Source organism: Bison bison, unplaced genomic scaffold (assembly GCF_000754665.1).
Source record: "Bison bison bison isolate TAMUID 2011002044 unplaced genomic scaffold, Bison_UMD1.0 scf7180017864038, whole genome shotgun sequence".
Classification (NCBI taxonomy): domain Eukaryota; kingdom Metazoa; phylum Chordata; class Mammalia; order Artiodactyla; family Bovidae; genus Bison; species Bison bison.
Genome location: NW_011494610.1, coordinates 127,552 through 151,524, shown reverse-complemented (window position 1 = coordinate 151,524; position 23,973 = coordinate 127,552). Strand labels below are relative to the sequence as shown.

The window sequence follows — 23,973 nt, the reverse complement described above, 5'->3', positions numbered from 1 at the left end:
CCTGCAAATCTCATATCATCATCAGTTTCTTGTTCAGTGGAGCAAAGAAAAGATTCTCAGTAGTGTCTGGGGTTGCCCCAGGACTGACTGTGGGCAAATCAACTTGGTGTTCCAGACAGATCCCTGTGATCACTCATGTGTGGCCTCTAGCCTGGGAGCAAGACAATGGGCAAGTGTCTGGGTAGGTAACGTACAATCCACAGCAGAGCGTGGGGCCCCTGGGAGGGTGTTGGGACTGAGAGACCTGCCCTGCTTGCCACATGACTGACCTCACGTGATGCGCCTTGGTTTTCTGCTCTGTGAACTCAGGGAATTGGTGGGTCAGCTCCAAGGTTCATCTGCAGATGCTTGCATCTCTCTGGCTTGTGCCTAATCCCTGCCCTCTTCTCTTCCCCTTCCACAGGCATCTTCCTCTTCACAGCTCCACCTTCTCCTGGAGAAATGTTGCCCTCCTGCTGCTTCTCTCCCTCTCTTTGGAGCAGACATCTGCCTCGCCAAGCTACAGAGTCAAAAGTGGGTTCAGAAAAGCTGCAGCTGCTCTTCTTTAGAAGGAGATCTTGGGGACTGAGGATTAGACACGAGGACTTATGTCAGAGGAGGCCACTGCGATGGTGGCTTCAGAGAACTAGCCCCACTCACCTGTCCTGAGCCCTTTATATCCTCCCCTCACCTTCCTCCCCCCAAATTATTCCCTGACTTTTCCTGATACATGTCTTTTCCAAGTTTAATTTTTGAAAATTTGTCAGTTGCTAGGCAGGACTCTGAGGGCAGAAGACTGATGAGGAGCCTGGTGCAGTAGTTGAGGGGGGAGATGGGAGAAGGTTGGGCTTCCCTAGCAGCGAGAGTGGTGAAGAATCCACCTCCCAAAGCAGGAGGTGCAAGAGACACAGGTTCAATCCCTGGGTTGGGAAGATGCCCTGGAATAGGAAATGGCAGTCCACTCCAATTTTTTTGCCTGGAAGGTTCCATGGACAGAGGAACCTGGCAGGCTCTAGTCCATGGGGTCGCAAAGCGCTAGACATGACTTGGTGACTGAGCACACAAAGCACGCCTGGGAGGAGGTCAGCTGCTGCCCTGAGGAAGTGGAGCAAAGAGGAAGAAGAGATGGGATTTAGAGAGCTGAACTGACCCAAGTCTATGACTGGTAAAATGCTGGGGTGGTGGCGAGCGAGGGAATTGAATCTCAGGATTCTAATAACAGATCAGGGGACTGTTGATGCCAAACATCAAGACGGAAACAGAGAGAAGGTGCTGTTTGGACGTGGGGAGATGCTAGCTCCATTGTCTTCTTCTTATTCTTTTAACTGAAGTATAGTTGATTTACAAAGTTGTGCTGATCTCTGCTGTGCGGCAAGATGACTCATATATATACACACATATATACATTTTTAAATATTCTTTTCCATTATGGTTTATCCCAGTGTACTGAATATAGATCCCTGCGCTATATATCAGGATTTTGCTGTTTATCCACTCTAACCCCGCACTCCCCATCCATCTCCCTCGCTCCTCTCTCTTCCTTAGCAACCACGGGTCTGTCCTCTATGCCTGAGTCTGTTTCTGTTTTGTAGATAAGTTCATTTGTGCTGTATTTTAGATTCCATGTGTAAGTGATTAGTTCCATTTTAAACACGTTGGAGCAGAGGTGTTTATTAAATGCCCAAATGGTGTTTTCCATTGGCTATAAAGTGTCTTAGCTTGGAAGAGAGGCTAGGTCTGAGGGGAGCTATAGGAACCACAGTTGGGATTGTGGGAATGGATGTGATCTCCTGGGAAGTATGAGCCAAGGAATGACAGGAGAGGGCTGATACCATCTTCTTTTCTCAGCTTTAGGCCATCCTTGGAGAGTGCATTAAGGATAGCATGAAGGGGGGGATCCCTGGTGGTCCAGTGGTTAAGACTTTGCACTTCTGATGCAGGGGGCACAGGTTTGATCCCTGTTAGGGTAGCTGAGATCCCACATGCTTTGAGGCTTGGCCAAGAAAATAATAAATAAATAAATAAATAAATGTTTTTAAAAAGGGTAGTATGAAGGGCAAGAAATATATTTGGAAAGCACTAGAAATCTCAGTGGCCAGTCCTCACCAAAGAAGCGGGTCTTCTGGAAAAAGCCATGGACTGGAAGTCCCAGACCTGCCCCCAATTCACTATATTATTCTACGTGACCTCACTCTTTCTTATTTTAACCTATTAGATTAAGAAGTTGATACCAATGATAAATATGTTTTTTTCTAATTCGAAACTTCTGTAATTTCAAGATTCAGTAGTATCCAAAAGAGTCACGTCTCTCCGGTCAGATTCCACCAGAGAGATGCTCAGTTTTGAGACGTGGAGCCACAATAAATATTGTATCAGTTATCTTGCTGTGTGACAAATTACCTGTAGGTTGGAAGTCTGGCATGGAGTGTTGAGGTTCTCTGCTCAGGTTCTCACCAGACTGAAATCAAGGTGTCCATCAAGGCCGCCATTCTTATATGGGCTCAAGGGTCTCCTCCTATCTCATTGGTTGTTAGCAGAATCATTCCTGGCAGCTGTAGCACTGAGGTTTCCTTACTGGTTGTCAACTTTTAGCAGCCACCCTCATTCCTAGGCAATTAGCTTCTTCCATCTTCAAAGCCACAAATAGCAGGCCAGATTCTTTTTTTAATATCTCTGACCTCTTCTCTACCAATCTGGAAAAAACCTTCTTTTAAAAAGACTTAACAGATTGGGCTGAACTCCAGTTACTCCTTGCCTCTCTGGGAGGCTCTCTACAATCAGCAGGGGGTTCTGACCTTGGCTCCTTTCAAATCACTGCTTCTGTCCTGGGTCCCAGAGCAGGTGAGATTTTGTGTGTGTCCTTCAACAGTGGAATCTTTTTCACAGCCCTCTGCCTCTCCTGAAAGTAAGCCCCTCTGGTCTTTGAAGTCAAGCATTCTGGGTCTTGTCTTCCTGATATAGGACTCCTGTGTTGGGGAGCCTAATGTGGGACTCAGACCCCCTCACTTCCTGGTGATAATCTCTTCAAATTGTAATTATTGTTCTGTTTGTGGGTTTCCCACCTGGGGTATAGGTCTTGAGTAGACATCTCTGCCCCTCCTACCCATCTTATTGTGGTTCCTTCTTTGTATCTTTCATTGTGAAGATCTTTTCTGCTAGTCTTCTGGTCTTTCTCCTGCAGAGTTGCTCCATGAAGATTTGTAATTTTGGTGTGCCTATGGGAGGAGGTGAGCTCAGAGTCTTCCTACTCTGCTATCTTAATCTTTCTGAAGAGCCTATAGAGATTGTAATTCTCATTTCATAGATGGGAAATTTATAACTCAGACAAAGGAAGACATTTCCCCCAAGATTATTTAGCTGTTGTGTAGAGTCAAGCACCTAAGCCAGAGTTGTCTTATTTATAGTGATTCTTCCACTCCACCATTTCTTCCCCCTTAGAGACAACTGCAGAGTCATAGAGTGGAACTCAGATTGGTCTTGAATTCACAAGGAGTCAGGAACCAAAATCAGGGCTCCTGACTCCTATGTCCATGATATTTCCACCACTCCTTACTAATTAACTTCCCTTATCAACTAAGATACAGGAGGCAGAGGAATTAGGCATTAAAATAATTAGTTTTGGGAGGAGAAAGGAGATCCTGAATTTAAGACTAGGGTCTTGATCCCTATAAAACCCTCTGCCCTGGAATCTGAATGGGTAAAGAAAATGTGGTGTATATTACTATTACTCGGCCATAAAAAGAATGAAATAATGCCATTTGTGGCAACATGGACAGACCTAGAGATGATCATGCTCTGTGAAGTAAGTCAGAGAAAGACAGATATGATTTCACTTATACGTGGAATCTAATTAAAAATAATGTAATGGACTTAGTCATGAAACAGAAACAGACTCACAGATTTTGAAAGCAAACTTATGGTTACTAAGATGCTTCCCCTTTGGTTCTACCTGGGCACAAATTCCTGATTCAGATCTACCTAAATGTGTGAAGAATGGTGAGAGGTAGACCCTGAATACAACAGAGTGACAGTTAAGAATTGAAGGTAGAGTATAGGACTGAAGGAATCTCACTATCCACTTTTTTCCATGGGCTGATAAGAGCTGAAACTCTCAAAAGATGTGAATTTGGACGTTTTTTTCTTACAGTGAAGCCAGGAAAGTGCCCCCAGGAAAGGATCACCTGTAGTTCTAAAGCCCCAGACTTATGCAAAACAGATTTCAATTGCGGTGAATACCTCAAGTGCTGCCCTTTTGCCTGTGGGAAGAAGTGCATGGACCCGTATGAAGGTAGGGCCATCCAGGCTGAGAGCAAGGGTGTCTGTGAGGTGTCCTGCTTCCTGCTGTGTCAAGACCTGCTGGAATGACCCCCTTGAACGTTGGGATAGGGAGGCCAGGGTTCAAGCTTTTCGCCTTCTCTAATGAGCCTCCCAACCCTCAAGTACAAACAATGAGTCTAGGCATGGTGGACATCAATGGATACTCTTGATGTTATTTTTCTTTGGTCCAACATCCAATCGCTCCCAGTAACTAAAGCTTGCTGCTTGTTCACTGTGCGTCAAGAAACTATTGTTGGCACTGTGGCAAGTAGCAACCTCAGTTCAGAGGCTGGACTTGCTCTCTGATTCTTTGCCCTTCGAGGAGGTTTTCCGGTAATTCAAAGTATCTAATAGTAGGGAACTGTGCATTTTGTATAGATTCACTCTTCATTCATTCATTCCTTCAACAAATAAGTAGTGTCAATGCCCTTGGTTAAAGACCACCAGGAACAGATCTGCAGTTGAACAAGTTGAGCTTATCACTTGCTGCAGCGAGGGAGAAAGTTCACCGCAGACAATTTGAAGTGTCTCGAGAAGAAACTGTTAGGAAGTATCTACTACAGGATGAAGGCTTTGATTGGGGAATTTGGGGGAAGATCTAAGGAAGTGGGAATTCACCCTAGATTGGGTGCTGTCAGAAAGTGGGGGGAGTTGTATAACTATCCTGGTAAGTCTCTTCAATAGAGTGGGAAGGCTAGGAGGAGGGTAAAGCTGTAATTGGTAGAGAAGCATACATCACTCATAGGTGTTTGGTATTTTGTAGGTTTCACAGTGATCTTTTTTTTTGGTCCCACTCTATCACCTCAGAGTAACTTTGTTTGATGTGGATGTCCTATGGGATTAAGTCCAACAGGAGAACAATATGGCTTAGCTGTGAGCATCAGATCAATTTCCAGACAGAGAGGGACTGCTCTTTTTCTGTCTCAGTACCTCATTCTTTCTATGTGCCAGGTGCTTTGATAGGCAGTTTGGATACAGTTCTTGAACAAGTCTTTCCCTCTGAAAACTCAAAGCAGTGAAGAAGTAAGATCAGCTCTGAATCTTTCTTATATGCTCTTTGTGACCACCTTTGCAAGGTAGGAAGAATGCTCAGGGATGTTAAAGAGTGACCATATAGAGCTAGGACCGGAACTTTTATTGATCATGGCTCTTTCTACAACTTGGATAATAACACCTGGAGCTATACAAAAGCTGAGGGCCTAACCCCTATCTTTTTTGCTACTCTTATGTTCTTCCCTCTCTGTCTCCTGTCTCAGAACCCTGCTTGTTACCCTTAGACCAAGGACACTGCAAGAATACAGTTCAGCAGTGGTATTTTAACACCAAAGAGCGTGTATGCAAACCCTTTTTATATGGAGGCTGCCTTGGGAATGCCAACAACTTCTCCAAGAAGGAGGACTGCATGCAGGCTTGCTTATCAGCTGGTAAGACTCATACCCTTGGCAATCTGTGAGCCTAGTCTGATGAGAAATAGTATACCGTCCCAGTTGCAGATTCAGGCTTTGAGGTGAAATTGCCTTGGTTTAAATCTTTGCTGTGTGTCATTCACTGGCTGGGTAGTCTTAGTTTTGTGTCTTTCATGGACTTTAGTTCTCCTGTCTATAAAATGGGAATAATAATAGTCTTTACCTAAAGGAGTTGTGCCAAAAAATGAGGTAGTGCATATCAGTTGTTGGTAAACTTTGGCCAGTGGGACCTGAGAGTCATGTCTACACTTTGGAAACAGGTTATTTTCTCATGACATTGACCTGCTGAATATTACCTAAGGATTCACCCAAGAATGAAGCATAGACAGGTCAGCTCTGGAATCCCATGAAATAGGGATGGAGCAGGGAGAAGGTGAAGAGTAGAGCAAGGAAAGGGTTTCCCTGGTGGCTCAGAGGAATGGCAACCCACTCCAGTATTCTTGCCTGGAGAATTCCATGGACAGAGGAGCCCAGGGGGCTACAGTTCATGGGGTCAGAAAGAGGTGGGCATGACTTTCACTTTCAGAGTGGGCTAAAGGTAAAGTCTGTGGATTAATTCCTGTGCAATGACCAGTAAGGATACAGCATGACAGCGTGATACAGAGCTTAGGAGTCAAAATACTGGCTAGAAATCTGTCTTTCTCACTGCAAATTTCTTCGCTTCTTTGAGTTTCAGTTCCTCCCCTTGTAATACTGGAATAATAGTATTGGAATACTGGAATAGTACCTCACTGAATTGTTGACAGGGTTATGTATTATCAAGGACACACAGATTTGACAAGGTTACGGGGTCACTAAGGAGTAGGAGGAGGAGAGCAAGAAGGAGAATGACAGGGACAAGGAGAAAAAAACATTTCTTGCTGTCAGGGAATTTACAATCAGATGAGGGCAAACAGAGACATGCACATGCATCCTTGATATCTGTCTTTCTCAATCAACATCCTTTGTTAAGAAGTCATTTTAGACTTACCTGGAAAATAGATCCAGAATCAGATCAGTTCTTACCACAACCACAGCTGCCACCCTAACCTGAGGTGCCATCTTCTCATCTAGATTAATCGCAATGACCTCCTAACAGATCTCCTTGTTTCTCTCCTTCCCTTCTTACAAGTCTGTTATGAACACAATAGCCACAATGATTCTTTCAAAATTCAAGTCAGATCACATCACTCCTCCTGCAAAGTAAAGCACGTCCCCTAAAATAGCTTACATGGACTTGTGTGGATGTCACATAATTAATCCTACCTTGTAGAGAAGGAAACTGGAGTCATTCATTAACTGGCAGGACGGGGACTTTACCTTGGCCCTTCAAACACCAAGTTTAACTCTCTTTCTATTGTATCTCCTGATACAGCGGAGCATTTCATCACTCCACAGCCTACTAGAGGTGCCCGTGGACAGGGTAGAATGAACCACATCCCAGAAAGACATACTAGTTTTAAAGAAAAGGAGAAGCTGTTTGAAGGGTGATGGGAGAGGATGGGGTTTGAAGGAACTCACATCTGCTCTCATTTCAGTCAAGGATGGACAGTGCCCACTCTTCCCTTTTAAGAACCGTATGGAGTGTTCAGCTTCGTGTAAGAGTGACTACGATTGCCCCTTAAATGAAAAATGTTGCGAATCCATGTGTGGCTTTGATTGTGCCATGGCCTGGACAGGTAAGGACTGGGGATATACTTCCCAAAGTCTACTGGGCAAACCCTGAGAATGCCAAGCTGTCCCAGAGTGGTGGATGCCCCTTTGTTTAACTCAGAAGTCTCTCGGGAAATTTCCCTTACTTAATGGCCAACCAGGGCTCTCATGTTGCCTTCTTGACCTTGGGAGACTGTTGTGCTATTCTTCCAAGCCAATCTTGCATGGTAACCCTCTTCATATTTCTCAATGAAAATGTATTTATTTCAAGTCTCATTCTTCAGTGTCCTACAAGGTGACTGTATCCACTTATTCATATAGAAAGTTCATAACCATTCATAGGTGTAATTCAGATGAATCCTATGTCTGCACAGAACTTCATGTAAAGTATGCAGGGGAAAAGATGGGTAGCAAAGTGCTGTTGGAGTAGAAGCGAACTCTTCCTCTATAGATGCTATTCATTCCCTCATGCAGTGCTAAGATACTGTGGTCTTGTCCCAGGGATTGTCAGTGTTTTGAGGAACAACATGGTATGGCGGAAGGAGTCAAAGGCTTTTCAACTGACTTCAACTTTCCTGCTTGTTTTCTGTGTGACCTTAGGCAACTCAATTCCCCCTTTATGGTCCTTAGTATCTACGGTTTATAAAACAAGGAAGTTCTTCGTGTTCTTTAACACTCCTACTTCTGGTACTCTGGGATTAGATAACCCAAATCTATTAATTTTGTAGAGTCAATAAGGAATCCTATCAAATTTTATAAATCAGAGATGGCAAAACTTTGTTTTCTGCCCATTAAAAAAATATTTATTTTTAAATGAAGGATAATTGCTCTACAGTATTGTTTTCATATCTGCCAAACGTTAACATGAATCAGCCATAGGTATGCGTATGTTCCCTACCTCTTGGCAAGACTTTCTGATTCTCCTCAAATAATTATTAAAATTATTTATCACATAGAAGTTGATACTCCACCTATTCCACCTTATTGTTACTCTAGGGGGGAGGGTAAGAAGCTTAATTAGAGGAAAACCTTATTTAAGGTTCCCAAGATTCCCCTAATTTGTCTCAAAGTATCGTCAAGTATTTCAAGGTCAAGTGTCTTGCTTTACCTCATAAAGTCAAAGCAGGTTTTTGCCCAAACAAGCCGCCAATATGTTCCACGATTGATAGACCCAAGTGCCTGCAGGATAATGATTGCCCATTGACAACGAAGTGCTGTTCACGCTGTGGACTAAAGTGCCTGGAATCCCTGAAATGAATAGTAAGTTTAAAATGTTATCATCGAAGTAATTAATGCTGATCAGTATAATAAAAGGGCTTCCCTTGTGGCTCATGTGGTAAAGAATCCACCTGCAATGTGGGAGACCTGGGTTCTATCCTTGGGTTGGGAAGATCCCCTAGAGAAGTGAAAGGCTACCCACTTCAATATTCTGGCCTGGAGAATTCCATGGACTGTATAGTCCATGGGGTTGCAAAGAGCTGGACACGACTGAGTGACTTTCACTTTCGGTATAATAAAGAGCTATCAATTTTGTCTTGCATCCGACTAGTTTGCTAAATGGCCTTATTAAGTATAACAATATTTATTGGGGTTACTTTGATTTTATATACAATCATATAATCTGAAAATGATGATAAATTTGACTCTTTTTTCCCCCAACTTTATGACTTACTTTTTAAAAATTTCAGGGCTTTTTATATTATATAGAACCTCTGAAATAATGTTGAGAATAAATTCAATAAGCTCTAGCCCTGTCCAGTTCTTTATTTTAAAGTCAGTGTCTCTGGCTGTATAAAATGACATTTGTTTTTGGGTTTGGGACATATAGGTTTTATTGCCCTTGGGTCATTTTCTCTTTAATCCATTTATAGCTGCTGCAGAAAATTACTACTAAATTTTGTCATATATTTTTTCAGCATCTAGTGATGCAATTATTTTTTTCTTCTAATTTGTTGGTATAAAAACGTATACAATTTTTTTCAATACCTTTAGACCATGAAATTTCTGCACCTGGTCTTATGCCTCTGGATATGTTCCAGTGTCTCCTACCTTATAGTCTATGGGAACTTAAATAGAATTTGTATCCTACTGTTGTGTGAAAATTGTATAAATCTTAATTACATCAAGTTGGTTCATAATGTTTTTCAGATCTACTATCTTCATCTACCGGAGAAGGCAGTGGCACCCCACTCTAGTACTCTTGCCTGGAAAATCCCATGGGTGGAGGAGCCTGGTAGGCTGCAGTCCATGGGGTCGCTAAGAGTCGGACATGACTGAGCGACTTAACTTTCACTTTTCACTTTTATGCACTGGAGAAGGAAATGGCAACCCACTCCAGTGTTCTTGCCTGGAGAATCCCAGGGACGGGGGAGCCTGGTGGGCTGCCGTCTATGGGGTCACACAGGGTCGGACACGACTGAAGCAAGTTAGCAGCAGCAGCAGCAGCATCTTCATCTACTTTTCTGTACATTCATTTTATTAATTTCCAAGAGTTTGATATTGAAACCACAACTAAAAATCTTAATTTATCTACTTAAACAATGGTAAAATACAGTGGAATTACATGTAACTTTGTTCTGTATTTTCCAAGTCTCCTGTAAATGTGTTATCATATTTTCATAATTTAGAAAATAAAAAAGAAAGACAAAAAAAACTTACACAAATTTTCATATGTTGAACCATCCTCATATTCCTAGAATGATTTTAATCATGTTGAAGGTATAATTGAATTAATACATTGTTGGTTCTTTTAGCAGATAGTTTATTTAGAATTCCCATATCTATAGTTAAAAGAAAAAACTAGGCCTATGATTTTTGAGTGCTTTGCTATTTGAGTCATATTACCTCAGAAAACTAGCTTGGAAGACTATTTGGGAAACTTGCCTATTTTCGGCTCCTTCTATAATAGTGTGTGTGTGTGTATATATATATATATTTTTTTAGGTTAGATAGGATTTTTTTCAATTGAGGTATATAATTGATTCACAATTTTAGTTTCAGTGATTCAGTTATATGTACATACACATGTAAATATCATAATGGTATATTTTTACTTATTTTTTGATACTTCATCTTAGGGTTTGTATAGGCTTTCTACTTCATCTGTAAATTTTGGCCTATTTTGCTAAAATTGATAAATTTTCTCCCTATTTATAAATGTATGACTTTATAGTAATATAAATTATTCTGTATACAGTCCCTTTCTTTTCTTCAACTTTAGTTAATATTTTCATTCATGTTTCCACCCCCACCTACCTATCCATCAACCATTCAGTCCATTTATTCACCCATCCATCCACTCACTTTGCCCTCCGTTGACACACGTTTCGACTAATTTATCTTTGCACCCATTCTTTCACCCATATATCCATCCAACTTACCCTTCTCACTCATCTTCCTTCTGCCTGTTCAGCTGCCCAATTTATATCCAATCTTTCATCCATCTACCTAGTTATCTACCTACTTATCTTTCACACTCACACACTTCTCTCATATCCATCAATGTACTTCTCCATCATTTCTACATCCGTCTTTCTTCCTTACACCCACCAATAACTCATATGCTTTCCATTCAAACAGCTTTCATCAATAGACCCATTCATTGCATCACTAACCTATCCATACTTTTATCCAAAGCAATTTACTTCTTGGCCCAGCCATTCATCCACCCATCCATATCCATGCATTCATGCACTTAAATATTCATGCTACCCTCACTCTTTCTTCTTCCTACTAATCCAACCACCTTCCCACTTATCACACCTTGGTCCATCTATCCATCCACATGTCCACTTACCAATCCTGCACCTCCATAGCTCATTCAACAGAATGTACTGAATATTTATTCTGGGCCTATTCATGTTCTAAATATGAGGTTCTACAACAAGGACATACTGAATAGCACAGAGAACTCTACTCAATACACTCTAATGACCTAAATGGGAAAAAAATGTGAAAAAGAATAGATACATGCATATGTACTAGGAATCACTTTGCTATACACCTGAAATTGATACAACATTGTTAATCAACTATACTCTGATATAAAATAAAATTTAAAAAAATGTAAATCTCAGACTTCCCTGGAGGCACAGTGCATAAGACTGCCTACCAATGCAAGGGACATGGTTTAATCCCTGGTCTGGGAAGATTCCGCATGTTGTGGAGCAGGTAAGCCTGTGACCACAACTACTGAGCCCTTGGAGCTGCAGCTACTGAAGCCCATGTGTCCAGACCCTGCACTCCCCAACAAGAGAAACCACCACAGTGAGAAGCCTGCACGCCACAGTGAAGAGGAGCCCCCACTCACCACAACCAGAGAAAAGCCCATGAGCAGCAATGAAGACCCAGTGCAACCAGAAATAAGATAAATAAATAAGATTGAAAAATGTCAACACCAGGATCTAGACACAGACCTGCTCAGGGGAGCTCAGAGTTTCTTTGGGAAACCAACATGGCACTCAGTGGTTAAGTCAGAGGCACAGGGAGCAATGCAGAAAGCCAGGGACTGGAAGTCAGCATGTGATATGTCCTGGTCTAGTGAAGAAGCCGAAGTTTCCAGGTAGAGGCCATCTACCTTGGTGTCCTTTGGAGTCCCTCATTCTGAGCCCAAGATTGGCCCTAGGACAGAAGTGTGGCTAAGGCAGAGGTAGGGCACACTGACCGTTGGGGAGATGCCAGAGGGAAGGAGGGACAAAAATCCAGGTGGATCCTTACTCAGCCTTCTCCGAGAAATTAGATGAAGGAATGGTCCCCAAGCAACATTAATCCAAGGCCCCCAAAATGTAAATTTCATTTCACCTGCTTCTAAAGTGGCTGAAAATTTAACAAGACAGAATGGGATAGAGCAACCAGAAATTCTGAGATTTCATTTAAGAAAATTTACAGAAAAATTCAGTCTTATTTGGGAACCCTGGGAACCACTTGGACACTTACAGACTCTGTTGGCCTTTAGTTTCTCTGTGTGTTTGCTCAGCTGCTCAGTCATGTCCGACTCTTTGCAACCCTGTGGACTGTAGTCCGCCAAGCTCGTCTGTCCATGGGATTCTCCAGGCAAGAATACTGGAGTGGGTTGCCGTTCACTTTTGCAGGGGATCTTCCTGAACCTGCATCTCTTGCACCTCCCAAGTTGGCAGGCAGATTCTTTACCATTGCACTATTTGGGAAGCCCTGGTCTTTAGCCTGTGTTGCCTAAAATATCATTTTCTTCCTCTTTGAACTCACCATTCCTCTCTACCTTCAACTCTCTACTAAAATAGTATATCCACACCAATGCAGAAGATTCTCTCATGACCTCTGGCAAGGGCTTAGGAACCCAACTCCCTCCTAACTTTATTTCTGACACTCACTTGCTAAGTGAAGTTGGGTCAGCATCTTCACTTCTCTGGACCATATGATCTCTAGCTGTAATTTGAGGAAATGGGACTTGATGGGCCCCCAGAGTTTTTCCACTTAAGTATTTCAGCTTTCTATTCCCCGCGGGCTGAGTTTGGGAGAATGCAAGTAGTAGAATAAGAAGGACGCTACTGCTTAAGACATCTTGGCAGTTCATTAAAAATTCTGTTCCCTAGTTTCTTTGTGGGATCTGGTGAGATCATGTAGTTGGTGGGAAAGTATTCTGTAGTGCCTGATGTTAAGCTTTTGATTGTCGGGACATCCATTTTGACGACATCCCTCTTGAGTAAGCATATTGCCAGTTATTTGACACAGCGAAACAACTTGGCAAGGAACCAGGCTGCCCCCATCTGTGAAGTTTCCCTCTTAGAAAGCCCAAGTACTGAAACTGTGTTCAAGCCCCTGTGTCCTTGTCTTTTGAAGTAAAATATTGACTCAAGAGTTAATAGTTGGGAAATGTGAAGATGCAGAAACAAAGAATAGCTGTTGACTGGGGAGCTGGTAACATTATCGACTATAATTCTGTCACATAGCAGAACTCCCGAATTCCCAGTTCCCTGAAAGATACAGATGAAGGCCTGGCACAAGTTCCTAAGTTGTTTTTACAGGAAGAAGACTCCCTTCAGATGAAAACTGCTCACTGCAAGAACATAGACCCTGCTGCTACTGCTAAGTCACTTCAGTCATGTCCGACTCTGTGTGACTCCACAGACATCAGCCCACCAGGCTCCCCCGCCCCTGGGATTCTCCAGACAAGAACACTGGAGTGGGTTACCATTTCCTTCTCCAATGCAGGAAATTGAAAAGTGAAAGTGAAGTCGCTCAGTTGTGTCCAACTGTTAGCCACCCCCTGGACTGCAGCCTGCCAGGATCCTCCGTCCATAGGATTTTCCAGGCAAGAGTACTGGAGTGGGGTGCCACTGCCTCTCTGAATATAGACCCTAAACTGGTTGAAATCAGGACATTGAAGATGCTTGAAACTTCACCTGGATGCCAGTCAATCTGAGAATTGTCCACAAGCTGATGAGGCCCTGCTCCTTGAACACTAGAGAGCTCCTGTCTAGCTCTCCCGGGGTGGGTTACACAATCTTGAGGGCATTAGCCCCCTGTGGACTCCTTCCCCTGGCAAAGCACTAAAAGCTACTTTTTCCTATTTTACCCAAAACTCTTGTCTCTGCCTTTTTATTTGGCACTGGTGAACAGAGGCTGAGTTTTGGCAACATAACCTAGATGACTAACCACTGGGTGACCCGGTTTCTCCCTTCCATGCCCTCATTCCTGCTTTCATGCTTTAAACTCATCAATAAAGAGTGAAGTCTTAGGATTTTCCTGTGGTCCAGTGGTTAAGAATCCACCTTCCAATGTAGGGGATGTGGGTTCAATCCCTGGCTGGGGAGCTAAGATTCCACATGCCATGGGGCAACTAAGCCCAATGCCACAACTAGAGAGCCCACTCGCTCTAGAATCCATGCTCCACAAGAGATTCCCAGCTACTGAGCCCGTGCAACGCAGAAAAGACCCAGTGTAGCAAAAAAAAAAAAAGGGTGGAGGGGAGAGGGGCAGAAATTGTTTCAAAAAAAAAAAGAGTGAAACCTTAGACACTCCATCTTGAACCCTAATAAAGGCAGAGCTCCAGGTCTACACTTTCTTCATCTTTCTCTGCTTGTGATCTTAACTATGTGGCCCTCGGGCCTGTCATGTACCCTCCAGGACTTGTGAGTAATAAAAACCTTGTTCTGCAAAGTTCCACTAAAAAAATACAATTCAACTGAGTAAATTTGAAGGTCAAACTGGCTTTCTTAGGTGACTGATGAATTGAGTAGCATCCATCGAACTGCTAGAAGGTGCTCCAATGGGTTGTACAAAACGGAGGGTTTTTATAGGAAGAGCTATGAGACAAGGGAGCTATAAGCAAAAGAAAAGAAAGGATTACTTTTAGACTGGGCTATGCTTTTGGAGGGAAGAGAATCACGGGTCCTTATCACACAGATTGCCTGTTCTTGGGGAGTGGGACGCATGGAGATGGCCCACACGACAGATTGCCTCATTGGTGCTGACCCAGGAATTCCAGACTGAGTAATGCTACATTTCTGGTGAAGGTCAAAACTGCAGTTAGGTTAGGTATTAAATCTAGGCTTGGTATCATAGACTTGAGCATAAATGATGCCATTTGTGGCCTGTGGTTTTTCCCTTTAACAGTTCCTTGAGGATTTTGCAGAGATGTGTCCTGCAACCACCCGAAGAACCACAAAGGTTAGTCCAGACCCAACCTCGGCCCTGGTGATGATGGAAGGAATGTCTGTGGGGCTCTACAAGAGTAAATACAGGCTGTCTGAGTGCCTCAGGCAGTCTTGGCCAAGAACATCACCATCAGTAGGCTCAGACCCACATGATAGATTCCATAGGGACTTTGTCATGATCCTAGATTTTGTGACCATAGAGTCAGTCATGGATAATAAGGTTGGTTTTTGTCTGGCTTCTCCAGCAGATAAGACAGTTGGAAAATAAAGCTATGCCCAAATGTGCAACATCTATTTAGGGAAGAAAACAGGGACCCTACTGATGACATTTGTCTCTTCCTCTACCAGGACTGATTGACGGGCTGGGGTTCTGGGTTCCGTAGCTGAAGGAAAGCTGACAAGTCCTACAGCACCACCCCCCACTCTCTCCCACAGCCTGTCTGTTAGTTAGAAGTCCGTTAATTAGTTAGAAACCAGAAACTCTGCTGTGTTATTGACATTTACTGAATTGTGGTCTCAGGCACGTCTCTTCCCTTCACAGTTCCCCATCAGACAGCAGGGAGTTTGCACCAGATGGTAGATGGTCTGTACAAGCTCCAATCTTCCTGACCCTCCCTCCTGCTCTCAGGACAATGCAATCTGGACAAGCGTTATCTGCAAACTCTGCTATCAGCCTGCTTCCTCCTCCCCACATCACTCTGGGGCAACATCTTTACTCTTTGGTCTTAGTCAGAGTTTGAGTGGAGTGAGCCAAAGAGAAAAAGGACGATGGGAGGCCAGTGTGGGAGAGGGAGCAAAGAAACATAGGGACCATGGGAGACTTACAGAAACAAAGAGATACTAAGAGCTTAATAGATGCACATGGATCAAACAAAACAAGAAGGGGTGTGCCAGTTGAAATGGAAAGTGAAAAGAGAATGAGGTCCTCCTACAACTCTCAAAGTTATCAAGATGAAGACCTCCGATGGTGGCATTCACTCCTAATCTAGCCTGGAAAATGAGAGCAGCTTTGCCCACTTTCTCTGGTTGACCAGAAGACCCACTGCAGTTGAGGGGGCTAACAATCAAGAGCCACCCGTAAGAGACCCTTGCCCAGGGCTGTGGGATGTGGATGCCAGCTAGTCACGTTGATGACCTCAGGAACCCAGTGTTCCCACCAGGAAAGGAGGTGGTTGGCTTGACTCCAGCTCTCAAGTATCCAAGACACTGACCACTGAAAGATTAGGCTGGACAAAGGCAGCCAGACATTTTTATGGTCTGGAACAACCAGCAGGACAGCTTTCCTTCAGAATGGAGTCTTCTGTTCTTCTGAGCCTCTTGGTGCTATCCCTCCTTCTGGTGAATGTCCAGGGACCTGCTCTGACTGATTGGTTCTTTCCCCGTAAGTAATGGGGCCTCAGCCCTTGCCCTGGAGAGAAAGAATATGGCTGGGAGGAAGAAACAAGCTTTCCACCACCTTAGCCCTGGGCCTGGGCTAGAGATGAGGGAGATACTTGGGTTATTTCTTCCCTTTTTCTTTTCTATGGAAGATCTCTTCAGTGAATGCAAGAATCCAGACCTGGGCAATTCGTATTTTCAGCCCCTTTGAAAGGGAAGGTCTTTTTGAGTTGAGGTGGGGTGGTGGGGTGTGTATCACAAAATCTAGCATTTAGGGGAGGGGCTGTAAGGATCTGGGATGCATAAGGGACTTTTCCCTCACCCCATGACAAAAATAGCCCCCTTTCTTGAAATGCCACCTCTATTAACTCCTGAGTCTTTCAAATGTAGTTCTAGAAAGTGTTCCCACCTCCCCAGGGGTTCCTTGACTTTTTGAAATTCCTTTGAATTTAAGACAGTAATACTCCATGCCTGGCATGCTGCAGTCCATGGGGTCGCAAAGAGTCGGACACGACTGAGCGACTGAATAACGACAAACAGAGTAATATTGATAATTGCTACCATTTACTGAAAAATCTGAAAGTAGGGATTTAAAGAGAGGGAGTCAGACTTGGTGGGTACAAATTCTGCTTAAATTCCCTGTGCTTCAGTTTCCTCATCTGAAAAGTGGGGAATATTAATAGAATTAGCTTCATATAACAATTATGGCGATTATGTGAGATAACCTCTTTACAATGGTTGGAAGAGTGCTAGGCTTATGGTTAACTTAACCAGTGTTAGTTAATATTACTGGGCATCTGTGACGATGATTATAGCTTTACACGCTTTGTCTTAATTCTTCGTCACCTCTCTGTAAGGCTAAAAGGATTTTATAAATGAAGAAACCAAAGTTCAGAGACAGTAAGTGGTAAACCAAGGATGAGAATTAAAAAACCCAGCTGTCTGACTACCAGGGTGAACAATATTGCTGCACAATAGCGCCCCCCAGAGGAACTCCCAAACACTGTTTTCTCAACCAGCCCAAAGCGACTAGATTGGCTTAGTTACACCAGTGGCTTTCAATGGGCTATTTTGCCTTCCAGGGAACACTGACAATGTCTAGAGGCTTTTTTGGTTGTCACAACCCGGGAGTGCTACCGGCAGTCTAGTGGGTAGGGGCCAGGGGTGCTGCCAAACGTCCTACAGTGGACGCTCTACAAAATGACAACCCTCCTCTACCCATCAAATAATTATCTGGCCCAAATGCCTCCAGTGCCTAGGTTGAGAAATCTTGCCTTAGCGGGCGGGGCTAGGGGAAAGGAGGCAGAGGGTGAGGGGTGGTCAGGAGAAAGGTCGCTGCAGGCAGCCCTGGGAAATAAATGAAAGTCCCCCAGGAAAAGGACCCCTGGGGATGAGCAAAGTGAAAGCAAACTCCCCTGACTCCCCAGAATTGCCTTGGGTCTGGACAAGTGTGGGCACTGTGACTGTAAGACTCATGGTTGTCGGTCCTTCCCTAGAGAGATGCCCCAGAATCCAGGGTAATTGTGAATTCAAAGAAAGGGATGAATGTTCGAAGAACAAAAAGTGCCCGAAGCATGAGAAGTGTTGCTTCTTCAGCTGCGGAAGAAAATGCTTAAACCTCCAACAAGGTAAACACATATTGAGAGCCTCAATAACCAACCCCTCTACCTGTATCCTCCCCTTCTGCTCCTCTGGGCTGGCCCTGTCCCTTGTTCACCAAGGGCTGGTCTCTAAGCAAGACTGCTGGACTTGGGAAACTTGAAATTTAGATATATCACCGCCCCTATTTTGATGTTTGACATTAGGGAGTATCTTTATCCTGTTGGGCTTCAGGTTCCGCAAGCAAAATCTAGGTATAAGGTTGGGATTGAACCACAAAGTCTCTTGGCTCCTTTCCACTCTTATTATTTTCTTACTATTTTTTTTTTAACCCTTATGATTTTCTTAGTCCCCAGGGGACCTGGCAACCCACTCCAGTGTTCTTGCCTGGAGAATCCCATGGGCGGAGAAGCCTGGTAGGCTGCAGTCCATGGGGTCGCACAGAGTCGGACACGACTGAAGCGATGCAGCAACAGCAGCAAGGGGGCCACTATCGGTTCACTATATATCAACATTGTTGCTGCAAATGATAATTAAGATGTTTGTATTTCTTAAAAATACAAAAAAATAGCTTTTTGCTCCAGATTCACTGCCTGCCTATACAAATCCACTTTAGCATTAGGAAATCTTTGCTGACCACTCCAGACCAGAGGGCCTATGCTTGCTGATGCAGTCTTAACTCCATGCCCATCTACCTCAGCTCCAGAAAGACTATCAACAAAATTTTTTTAATTAAAGTGTAATGTATATGTATTACATTATACGTAGGGTCCCTTCGCTGTTCACCTGAAATTACCATAACATTGTTAATCGACTGTACTCCAATACAAAATAAAAAGTTTAAATTTTGAAAAAAAAATAAAGACAAAAGTTAAAGTATAGTTCCTTACAATGTTTCAGGTGTACAACAAAGTGATTCATATATATATATATTCTTTTCAATTTCCTTTCCATTGTTAATCATTACAAGATGCTGAATGTAGTTCTATATGTGCTATACAGTAGGTTTTTGTTGTTTATCTATTTTATATATAGTAGGATGTATCTATTAGTCCCAAACTCCTAATTTATCCCTTCTCCTTCCTTTCCCTTTTGGTGACCATAAGTTTGTTTTCTATGTCTGTTGAATCTATTAAGACTATCAGAGATTCTTTATTCACTCATTTAAGAAATGTTTGTTGAGTGTCTCTGAGACGTATAATAGGATTTGACCTATTATAAAGAGGTTGAGGAAGCCTTCCCTGAGAAAGTAAAACTAGAGTTGAGTTCAGAAGGATGGGCAGCAAATTTCGGGGAAAAGTGGGTGGAAGGGCTTTCCAGGCACAGGCAATGTACACGTACAAAGTCTTGATGGATTCTGGTGTCCTGCCATCAAGACTTTGTACATGAGTGTGAACATGGTGAAAGGGAGAAAGGGTCTCGGTAGGTAGGTTCTTGTCGGACGAGGGTCTCACCTTGATCTTAAGATCAATGGAAATTCACTGAGGTGGGTGGGCACATGGTGTGGCTTTTACTCTGCCTACGAGGCAGGAATGGAGTGACTTAAAGAACTTCAAGATGAAAAAAAAAATGGTTTCTTGGACTAAGTAGCTGAGAGGGTGGGGAAGAGTCAGATGTGTCTGAAAGGCATGTAGGAAGTGAAGTCAACAGGGCTCGACGGTGGAGTAGACTGGACAGGCAGGGGGACAGTGGGTTGTTCGTCTGCCTATAGTTGAGGAATTCTGGACGCAGACTTCCTGAGTTCAAATCTTAGCTCCAGTTCTCACCAGCCTATTTATCTTGGGCAAATTAACCACTTTCCCTTGTGATGCCTCAGTTTCTAGATAGCAAAAAGACTAATGTTAAAGGTTATTTGAAAGATCAAATATGTTTATGCAGGTGAAATGCTTAGGGCAATGCCTGGCATCTAATAGTCACGTGACACATGTTAGCTCACATTATTCAGTCATTCATGACTGGGAGCTCCTATATAACAGAGGCCATACTTTTGTCTCTTTAAGCACTGAGCACGTAGTAGGTGCTCAAGGAATGACTTATTCAGTTCCAGGCAGGATACATTTTGTTTTACCCTCAGCATTTGCAAAATCCTACACTGTGCATGACCACCTGCTAAGAATGGGGTTCCAAGATGAAATCAGACATGGTCTCTGCTCACTACCTCACAGAAGCTCACCACCTCATAGATGAGACCGAAGATGAAAAAAATGGCAAACGCACTCACATGACTCAGAAGCACGGTAGAAAAATGCAGGATCGAGTGAGGCACCTGTGGGGGTGCGGTGTGGAGAATGGAGTTCAAGATGCCATAGTGGAGTTGATGTCTGGGAAGGGTTTTGAAGGGAGAATAAGAGTGTGATTAATGAACAATGGAAGGGTGGCAGAGGGAATATGGAGTGAAAGGTGTGTGTGTTGCGGGGGGGGCTGGTGTTGAAGATTGTGGAAGCCTGAAGCTCAAAAGGGGACTGTGGTAGGGGAGGAGGCCAGAGCGCCAAACAGGAGCCAGACGAAGTGTCTCTAGGCCACGGAAGACCTGCTCATGAAGTCAAGTCTTAGCTGTGGAATGACACAATTAGCTTGGTCTCGGATCCGTCAGGTCCTTCTCTCTGGTGGGCAGCAGGAAGGACTGATTGTAGGAGCCAAGGATAGAGGCTGGAAGATCAATATGAGGCTCTCTCAACAGCCTGAGACTTAAGGAGAGGGGCAGACAGGTGAGCTTTGAGAAGGTAAAAATCAACAGAACTCAACTGTTTAGCTGTGGGAATTGACTCTTGGGGAACTTACAGTTTAGCCCGGACCTGTGTTAGTTTGCTAGGACTGTTGTAACAAAGCAGCACCGACAAGATGGCTTAAACCGCAGAAATGTATTGTCTCACCATTCTGCAGGCTAGAAGTTCAGGGTCACGTGTTGGCAAGTTGGTTGATTCTTTGTCAGGTGGGGAGGGAGGATCTGTTTCACACCTCTTCCTCTAACTTCTGGTGGTTTGCTGGCAATCTCCGGTGTTCTGTGCCATGAAGATCCTCGATCTTCATGTTCACATGCTGTCCTCCCTGTGTTTGTGTCCGTGTCAGAATTTACCCTTTTATTATTAATTTTTTTATTGGAGTATAATTAATTTACAATGCTATCTTACTTTCAGGTATACAGTACAGTGAATCGGTAATACGTTTATCCACTCTTTTTAAGATTCTTTTCCCATATAGGCCATTAGAAAATATAGAGTAGAGTTCCCTGCACTATACAGTGGGTCTTTGCTGCTGCTGCTAAGTCGCCTCAGTCGTGTCCAACTCTGTGCGACCCCACAGACGGCAGCCCACCAGGCTCTCCCGTCCCTGGGATTCTCCAGGCAAGAACACTGGAGTGGGTTGCCATTTCCTTCTCCAATGCATGAAAGTGAAAAGTGAAAGTGAAGTTGATCAGTCGTGTCTGATTCTTAGCGACCTCACGGACTGCAGCCTACCAGGCTCCTCCATCCATAGGATTTTCCAGGCAAGAGTACTGGAGTGGGGTGCCATACTAGTGATCTATTAGAACTTGTCCTTTTTAAGGGACACCAGTCATTTTGGATTAGGGGCCCATCCCATCCCAGTATGGCCTCATCTTAACTAATGATATAGGCCCCGATTTTATTTCCAAACAGGGTCCTTCTGAGGTGCTGAGGGCTAGGTTTTCAGTGTATGAACTGGAATTGGAGGGGGACTCAATCCATAACAGGACAGAAGCTAACTGCAGAGAAAAAAGGGGCTTGACAATCTGAAAAACTACCCCTTCCATTCCCTGCATGGACTTGCCCTTGACTCTGACCCCATATTCTCTTTCTTTGGCGTGGATTGGAGGGCAGAGTAAGTGGCTTATAATTTGGCAGTTTTGAGGCACTCCTGTATCCATTCAGAACGAATTTATTGAGCACCTAGTCTTGCCAGGCACTGTGCTGGAAGCTGCACATTTAGATACAATCAAGGAGCTCAAAACGTAGCGGGCCTTGAGGGCGGTCTTATTTGCACCTCAGGACAGCCCGAGTGACGAGCAGGGTGGGATTTTGCATCCTCATTTAACTGAAGTCAAGGACAAGACTGGTAATGTGGGAGGTCAATGTGCGTGCCCCGAATTAAGTGCACAGCCCTGAAAACAGAGGCTCCTCACTCTCAGGGGAGACACTGAGTCCAGTGACCTGAAGGGAAAGTGGGGACCTGACCTGATGTTCCCTGGGGATGCAGATAGCCAAACAGCTCTGTTCTGGTCTACAAATGGGCAAATATATCAATGGAACTGGGCTCCCAAGGTGTGAAAAGGTAAAAGGAGCCTGTTTGGTTTCGTCTGTGCTAGTTACTAGGGGGACAATAACAGCTGCTTTTTTTTTTTTTTTTGGTGTGGGCACTTTAAAATCTCAACTCTGGCATCTCCCTGCAGACATATGCAGCATGCCCAAAGAAGCTGGCCCCTGCATGGCTCTTTTCCATCGTTGGTGGTATGATAAGACAAATAATTCTTGCTCCAGCTTCATCTATGGTGGTTGTAGAGGAAACAATAACAATTTCCAATCCCAAGCCGTGTGCCAGAGCGCCTGCTCTGCAAAGGGTGAGTCCCAGGGGCCCCAGTCTCTCATCCTTGCCAGGGCCACTCTGAGGGGGGGAGTGTGGGTGTTGCTTGGCCCATACCAGAATAGTTGCATCCTTGACAGACCAAGGGAAGATCAGGAACTGACCAGCCACGATCAGCAGGTAAGAATGAGCCTTGCAGAGGGTGGGACCATGGCTTGCTGGGAAACTGAGGTTGGGAGGGGATGTGGTTGTGGATCAAAGCTGGCAAGTATTAGGAGTGGGAGAGGATGCAGACATGGTGAGGTCTCAGAGACCAACTTCAGAGAGATCACAGGACATCCAGCCTGGTGCTGGAGAGGTGGACCAATCACCCCTTCCAGGCCATCAATTTCCCCTCATGAGTCTTCACCAGCAACCCACTCCCAGCCACATCCCATTCAGAGTTTTCCAGAAAAACCCACTTCCTTTTAATCTTCTGTGAAAAGATGTACAAACATAACTTCAAGATTAGTTTGGAAAATAAGCTGAGTCCTAGAAGCTCAGTTGGTCCTATCCTCCGTTCTCAACAGGCTCTAATTCGTGAATGTGAAAGGATACACTGCAGCTGCCACCGGGATTCAGTTTATGACCAAGCACTGTCCATGTGGCTGTAGATGATCCAGGCTGGCTTCCACTGTTCCACTTCCAGTGTTCCAAGGCCTTAGAGCTCCCCTAAACTGAATCCTGGTGCCTGTCTCCCCTTTCTCCATCTCAGCCTCTTTTTAGACATAATCTTTCTCTTTTGATCCCATCTCTATGCTTCTTATCTTTATGTACAACTTCTAGAGCTGCTTGTTTATATCTGTGAAGCTCTCATTTTCCCCAATAAAGCACTTTATTTAGTCTTGTGCCTCTGAGGCTGAATAATTTACGTCTATTGGCATATTACACTTTGCAGGGAGTAAAGGGTCATTGAGGTTTCTGGTGACATCATTAAAGGGAATGAAGATACTCAGAACCTTGAGAGTTGAGGATTCCAAGGGTGCTACTATACTATTCCTCTGTTTTTTCAAAGCATCATATGGCCCTTTTAAGGCAAGAGCTCTTGGGTGCTGCTACTTTCTAGGAGAAGGGCATGGGTGAAAGTAAGTTTATTTGGGATCTTTCAAGAAATACAAGTTGAGGAGTGGGATAAGTGATACAAAGAAGAGAGGAGTTGATTATGTGTTCGTTACTGTGGTGGGAAAATGCAGCTTAATCCCATTAGGGACCTTCCAAAGAACCTTGTAAAACCTGCCTTTGAATTTTCTTCATTCATGAGAAAGCTGAGGTGTTTAGTCATTGATTTTCATCCTCTACTGGATGCAATGTTGGTTGTTAAATCCCTCACTCTTCCAGACTCTTCTGCATGCAAGCTGACCAAGTTCCTAGGAAGTCAGAGAGAACTCCGA

At 43.9% G+C, this 23,973-nt stretch overlaps 2 protein-coding genes across 2 annotated transcripts; both read left to right on the top strand.

Moving 5' to 3' along the window:
• The first annotated feature begins 165 nt into the window (after positions 1–165).
• On the top strand, positions 166–8,651 carry WFDC8 (WAP four-disulfide core domain 8). Its single transcript, XM_010835105.1, has 6 exons — positions 166–185; positions 404–513; positions 4,127–4,267; positions 5,553–5,720; positions 7,280–7,420; positions 8,512–8,651. The coding sequence occupies exons 1-6, from the start codon at positions 166–168 to the stop codon at positions 8,649–8,651; spliced, it is 720 nt and encodes a 239-aa protein (XP_010833407.1).
• A 7,346-nt stretch (positions 8,652–15,997) lies between these two features.
• LOC104985034 (eppin-like) lies at positions 15,998–23,432 on the top strand. Its single transcript, XM_010835019.1, has 4 exons — positions 15,998–16,409; positions 17,902–18,033; positions 22,413–22,580; positions 23,113–23,432. Exons 1-4 carry the CDS (start codon positions 16,319–16,321, stop codon positions 23,124–23,126), a joined length of 405 nt encoding a protein of 134 aa, XP_010833321.1. The 5' UTR covers positions 15,998–16,318; the 3' UTR covers positions 23,127–23,432.
• Positions 23,433–23,973: the final 541 nt, after the last annotated feature.